The sequence below is a fragment of the Polistes canadensis genome, unplaced genomic scaffold, assembly GCF_001313835.1.
Source record: "Polistes canadensis isolate GaletaPanama2010 unplaced genomic scaffold, ASM131383v1 scaffold_205, whole genome shotgun sequence".
Classification (NCBI taxonomy): Eukaryota; Metazoa; Arthropoda; class Insecta; order Hymenoptera; family Vespidae; genus Polistes; species Polistes canadensis.
In genome coordinates this window covers 87,691-94,328 of record NW_014569752.1, presented here as the reverse complement: position 1 = coordinate 94,328, position 6,638 = coordinate 87,691, and the positions used below count along the sequence as shown (strand labels likewise).

General features: G+C 27.4%; 1 protein-coding gene across 1 annotated transcript; it reads left to right on the top strand.

The window, feature by feature from the left end:
• The first annotated feature begins 301 nt into the window (after positions 1-301).
• LOC106789820 (facilitated trehalose transporter Tret1-like) lies at positions 302-2,958 on the top strand. Its single transcript, XM_014754326.1, has 3 exons — positions 302-813; positions 1,432-2,308; positions 2,409-2,958. Exons 1-3 carry the CDS (start codon positions 666-668, stop codon positions 2,872-2,874), a joined length of 1,491 nt encoding a protein of 496 aa, XP_014609812.1. The 5' UTR covers positions 302-665; the 3' UTR covers positions 2,875-2,958.
• Positions 2,959-6,638: the final 3,680 nt, after the last annotated feature.

Here is a 6,638-nt window from a genome sequence, read left to right as displayed (position 1 = left end):
TATGACACAAATATTACATTTTTGCGATTAGGGATAGATACAATAAAAAAAAATACCCCGTAGCATTGAATTTAAAATAATATAATTTAACGAATAAATTATATGTCACATTAATTAAGATACCAAACATCTTTCTATGGATAAATAATATTTGTATTAATTATATTAATTTGTTTGTTTTTTTTTTTTTTAAACGATGATGTCAAACAGAAAAAATATCCCCCTTGAATTTGTGAATAAAATGTCTAACTATTTCAAAAAAGTAAATGATCTAATTATTTGAGATCTTATCTAATAAATATCGGAAACACTTCTCTATAGATAATGATATTTTGTGAGAAGAGTCAATCATTACAATCATCATCTCATCATCATTATCATCATCATCATCATCATCATCATCATTGTCATTGTCATCATCTCTTTTAACGCCGAATAGAATTGACGTTGCGTGCGACGACGATACAAATATAATGTGTAAATCGTTGAGATAAGGTACTGTACCATTGGGTGAGGGCAAAGAACATGCACAGCTCATAAGTAAGTTTCTGACAGTTTGTTCTGACTGTTAAAAGACGTTCTATCTCAAATAAAACAGGCCGAATTAAGTTAGTCGCGTAAATTACTTCGATGACAAAACGTTTCCACTGTTCGGCAAGTTGATCATGGATCCAAATAAGGAGAATGTTAATGGTTCCATTCCATTTCTTGGGAAAAATGATGAAAATTCTATAAAAAATGAAAGTAATGAAGAGGAGGCTCGAAATTCCCAAAAAGAAAGAAAATTGTTTCAATACATCGTCACATTCAGTGGTGAGCTTTTTAACGTTTACTTTTCTTTCTTTTTGTTTTGTTTTGTTTTAAGTTATTTCCATATGAAAATGTAATATTTATTTTCAACCGGAAAAATCGATGTCGATTTTATTTTTATAAAAATATATTTCAATAAGAAAACAGAAAGTAGTTTACGTAAATACTTAGGAGTGATTTTAACCCAGCTCATTATTCTAGATTTATGTAGTCAATAAAGATACCTTCTGTCGCGAACTATAATAAGCTCTATTAGAGATAAAATATCGTGTAGTTTGATTCATTTTTTTCAATTTAAACGAGAATCCTGCATTAAAAACTTATCTTTGTTATCGAAATTCTTGTAGCTTCCTAAAAACTATTCCATTAGATACTCTTCTACACACGTATGTATGCACAAATACAGATTACGTATCGAAATATGATTGCATCGTATCTTCGAATTCTGATCAGCTGATAATTTCATTCCTAATGTATATATAATTATCATATGTGATAATCATTGATATCATGTGTAATAATCATTTTCTGAAATGTATATATACAGATATATAAAGGAACTATTAAATAATATATAAAATATAATCGTGAATTATATATATCAATGTGAATTATTTCCAGCCAGTTTGATTGGTATGCAAAGTGGAATGAATTTAGGATGGACTTCACCAATTTTACCATTCCTCGGTTCAAAACAATCCTTTATTCCTGATCTAACGGAGGACGAAACTTCTTGGATAACATCGTTATTAGCATTGGGTGCAATATTGGGTGCAGTGCCAGCTGGAAAAATAGCTGATTTCTTTGGTAGAAAATTAGCAATGGGTTTAACAGCAATACCCTTTTTAATATCCTGGATTACACTGATATTTACAAGAAATATTATTGGTGTATACGTGGCACGTTTCATTGGTGGTATCGGATCCGGTGCTGCGTGCGTTTTGGTACCGGTTTATATCGGGGAAATAGCACAAGCGTCGATAAGGGGTACGCTTGGTATCATTTTTCCCCTTTTATTTTCATTCGGCATATTATTTTCTTACGTTATGGGTGCCTATCTTTCTTATACGATTTTCAACGTCTCCTGTTGTTCGGTATTAATCATTTTTCTCGTTATCATTATCTTCTTACCGGAATCACCTATGTGGTTGGTACACAAGGAAAAAAAATCTCAGGCAGTTAAAGTATTACAAATCTTACGTGGAATTAATTACGACGTTAAAGAAGAAATTTCAACGTTGCAAGATGAGGCCGACAGAGTTGAGACTAAAAGAGGTGGTATCATGGATTTAATTGGTACTAAAGCTGGAAGAAAAGCTTTTGGTACTTGCCTGGGTCTTATGTGGTTCCAACAGATGTGCGGAATAGATGCTGTTTTATTTTACACTGTTAGAATATTTCAAAATGCTGGTAGCACCATCGAACCATTCGTTGCGACAATCGTTATTGGTTTAATCGAGGTCATTATGACTATATGTGTTGCTTTCATTATCGATAGGTAAGGGATGATCTATATTTTTTTGTTTTTCAAATATCTCCTTATTATCCTATCACATAAAAAATATATATATATATACTTATTTTGAAATTGATTGTAGATTTGGAAGGAAACCATTACTCCTGATATCTGGAATAGCAATGACTCTGTGTTTAGGTGTCCTTGGTTATTACTTTAAAATAAAAGCCGATCATAAGGATATACTTTTTCTTGGCTGGTTACCATTAACAACACTTTCTTTATACAATGTTGTATTTTCAATCGGTTACGGATCGGTACCATACGCGATGATAAGCGAACTTTTTCCACCGGAGACTAAAGGAGTAGCAAGTAGCATCTCTATTATGGTACACTGGAGTCTTGTATTTGCTGTTACCAAGTTATTTCCAAAGATGGAAAACGTCATGGGTGAAGCTATTACTTTTTGGACCTTTGCTTGTTTCACTGCCTTGTCAGTGGTATTCTCCTTCTTTTTCGTCCCTGAAACGAAAGGGAAGACTCTTCAGGATATACAAAAGAAACTGGAACGAAAGCGTAAGTTGATCAAAGACGTACAGTCTGCTTGAGGAGTCTCTCTCTCTTTTTTCTTTTTTTTTTTTGGTTGCTGTTCTTTCTTTCTTTCTATCTCTCTCTCATCACTCTTATGGAATTTTATCTCGACTATATTATACTGAAGCATTGTGCTCGGTAAATAAAAAACAAACAAAAAATATGACATACAATTTGTCACTGATTAAACTTCTCATGTTTTTTTTGTTGTTTTTTTTTTTCTAAAAAAAAAAAAAAATGAGAAAGACAGAGAGAGAATATGATATTTTAGTTTATTATTAGTAAAGTACTTAAAAGAGAGAAAGAGAGATATCATTATTCTTTTCATTTTTTTTCCTTTTTTTTTTGTGTGGAACAAATTCTTACTTCGAATCGTTTTTTTTACATTTCAATTTTTAATGAGTTTTAATATATTTTTCTTATCAATCGTTTGTGTATTGAATAAAAGAATTATATATATATATATATATTTTTGTTTGTTTGTTAATAATTAAGAATATTTAATTAATTTGTTAATTTCTTTCCATCTCTTTCTCGCGCGCGCGTTAATTAGTATTATAAAATTATATAGGATAAAGTATAAGTGATGCACGCTATTGTATGTAATCTTTCGACAAAAATAACTTTGTTGTATATACGTAAGAGTCATAATGATTATAGTTATTTGTACAGAAGATATATACAGCAATATTATTTATAATATTGTAAGAGATTATTCATAGATATATAACATAATTATAAATATATGTTATAACCGATATAATTATACATATACACACAATTTACACCTAAGACTTGCAAAAGATAATAAAAGATGAATCAATAAAATTACAAATAATTGTGTGCATCTGCATTAAAATCGTTTATTATATACTATCAAAAAAAAGATACTATCTATTTATAATAAAATATATTTACAATCAAGTAAAACCGATAATTGTATTTTTTATATAGAAGACTTTTAAAAATATGAAATTAACACGGATAATGTTTTTTTTAATGAATCACAAATAGAAGAAGAAAAAAAATACAATAAAAAAGACCTTGAAAGATGTGCTTCATGTGTTATCGTGGTATAATAAATTAATTTACTACGAGAATGATACATTTTTCGATTAATACTGGATATTTTTTTAAATCGACCTTGAATCTTATTTATTGTTAGTCGAATAAATTACATGCTTCATTGATATGTACATATGTATTATATAGATGTGCATATATATATATATATTTTCTTCGTGCTAATTATATGATAATCATTTGCATTGATTGTCTATGCAAAAAGATATAAATTTTCTTTATTTAAAAAGAGTGTCATTGAACTGTTCATAATCAACTGTATTAATCGGTGTACTATGGAGATAGTAGAGTAGATTATTGACTGGCTATATAATAATCTTGCATTGTCATATCTGTAAATATTAAATGAATGATATCATACTTTCAGTTTGATATATTCCACCTATTTATGTGAATCGGTTATTATGAAAGTTGTATTTTATTGTAAGCCAGATATTTTTTAGACTCAAGATATGTATTCTGACATATTAGGGTTTCAATTGTTTCAAAAGTATTTTTTTGTTTTTATAATAAGAGACAAGAATATATAGAAAAATAATTGACTAATTTATATGCATAAATATATTTATCACATATTATGTTGACAAAAAGAATTCTTTTATGTAAACTTTTAAAAAAATGTTCACAAAAAAAATATATTTATTTGAAATAATTTATAATATTGAATAAATATATTTATATATATATATAAAATGTGAATCTCCTTGTTTCCCTTGGTCACGCCATAACTTGAGAACTACTTTACCGATTTCATTCATCTTTTTTTTTTAAGTTTTCTAATACTTTGTAGGAGGTCCTTACGGAAAGAAAAATTCAGAAAATTACTCATAAAATTTAAAAATTTAAAAAAAATAATACCATTAATTATATTATATAAATTTATATATATGTTGGATAAATTATACATGAAACTTTAAATATCATAATATTATTTTATTTTTTTTCTTCCTATCCTTAATTTTATAATAAAAACAAATGTTTATTAACGTGTCCAATGTCACAGATAACGTTTTTGATTACGAATTTCGATATATTTCGGTAATCGAAATTAGACTCGATCCTCGAGATATCAATTAAATGAACAAAATTATTGATATTTTTCCAAGTAATTTTTCAAGGAAAATATGTTTTTTTGAGAACAATTTTTATCAAATAAATCATATAAACTTGGTTTAATTAATTATTAACAAGTTAGTCTACAATTTATAACATGACTTTACTTAAATAATGCGTGTAAATATATCGTAATTCGAGATTCGATACTTGAGAATCGAACGATTCAAGAATTGTTTTTTGTATTCGAATTTTATTATATTCCAATTTAACTTTAACGTTAATTTTGTTAATTTTGTCAGTTTGTGTAAGTTTGATAGACAAGCATTACTTATAATGTGCTCATAAAATCTAAATTAAGAAAATTTGATTAATTGTAATTAATTATGACAAGTATTTTTTTTAAATATTTACTTATCGAATTTTTTGGATTGTGTTTTTTTATTTTTTTTTTGTTTTTTCAATTAATGAATTAAAACATTGATAGAAAAAACAACCGATAAAAGAAAAACCGTAATAATAATAGTAAATTTGGGAAAGTTATTTTTCATAAAACAACAATCGATGTTGTGAAAATAAGTGTAATTATGATTAATTTTTTATTCTGATAAATTTTTTAAATTATTTTTTAATTAATTTTTAAAAAGTCTCTTACATATATATATATCTATATATATCTTATAATTGCATACAATTTTTAAGCGAGGTAATTTATTGGAATTATCTGCGATATTTTCTTTTATAATTTTATTAATATTTAATTGTGTGTATTTTTAATATTAACTTCTTTTTTTCATGCATACAGATGAGCGACGAAGAACTTGTTCAATGTCCTATTAATCCTAATCATCACGTTCCTATATCTCAAATTGAATTGCATATAAAAATATGTAGATATATGAAGGATCCTGATAAAAAACCGGATACTGCAACTTCATCCCAATACGAGGTAATATATTACATTTGTTTTTTGAAACTACGTTGTTACAATACTTAATATTATATTTGAATAAGATATTAAAATAATTGATCAAGTGATATAGGACAAATATTAATTGATATTTATTTAAAACACCAGCCAAGACCCTCAACATCTTCCCAGGAGCCACTTGGTAGTCATGGAGCAAGTACTTCAACTGATCCATTTCAATCTTTTCGCATTTGGCGATCACCTCAAAAATCATCAAAATTACGGAATAAATTAGCAGATAGAGCTGACAGGGTATGAAAATAGTTGATCAAATGAAATAAGACATATACTAATTGAAATTGATTAAATAACAGCAAGGATCTTCAGAATCTGACGACGATCCATTTAAAAACGAAGCTACAGAAGCTGTTGCAGCTATAAATGATATAATATTACAAACATCATCATGGTCTGCAGATATCACAAGACCTTCAATGGAAGGCTCGCGTCTATATAATAAATATTTCGATAATTCATTTGAGGTAAATGTAATAATTCAGAAATTGAATGATTTGAAATTTTTTTTGTTTTTTTTTTCTTCCCCCAATAAAAATAATTTGCTATGATATAATAGACATGTACGAGTTCTGATAGCAATTTTTCATCAGACAATGAATCACCAGAATTAACTGCTATTGTTCAACAAAGGAAACATGAAAAAATGGATATAGAAGA

Bases quoted from the DNA above. Each gene is read 5' to 3' on its own strand.
- LOC106789820 (XM_014754326.1), top strand. From the start codon at position 666: ATGGATCCAAATAAGGAGAATGTTAATGGTTCCATTCCATTTCTTGGG. The intron at 814-1,431 runs GTGAGCTTTTTA...AATTATTTCCAG, and splicing joins ATACATCGTCACATTCAGTG to CCAGTTTGATTGGTATGCAA. The intron at 2,309-2,408 runs GTAAGGGATGAT...AATTGATTGTAG, and splicing joins GTTGCTTTCATTATCGATAG to ATTTGGAAGGAAACCATTAC.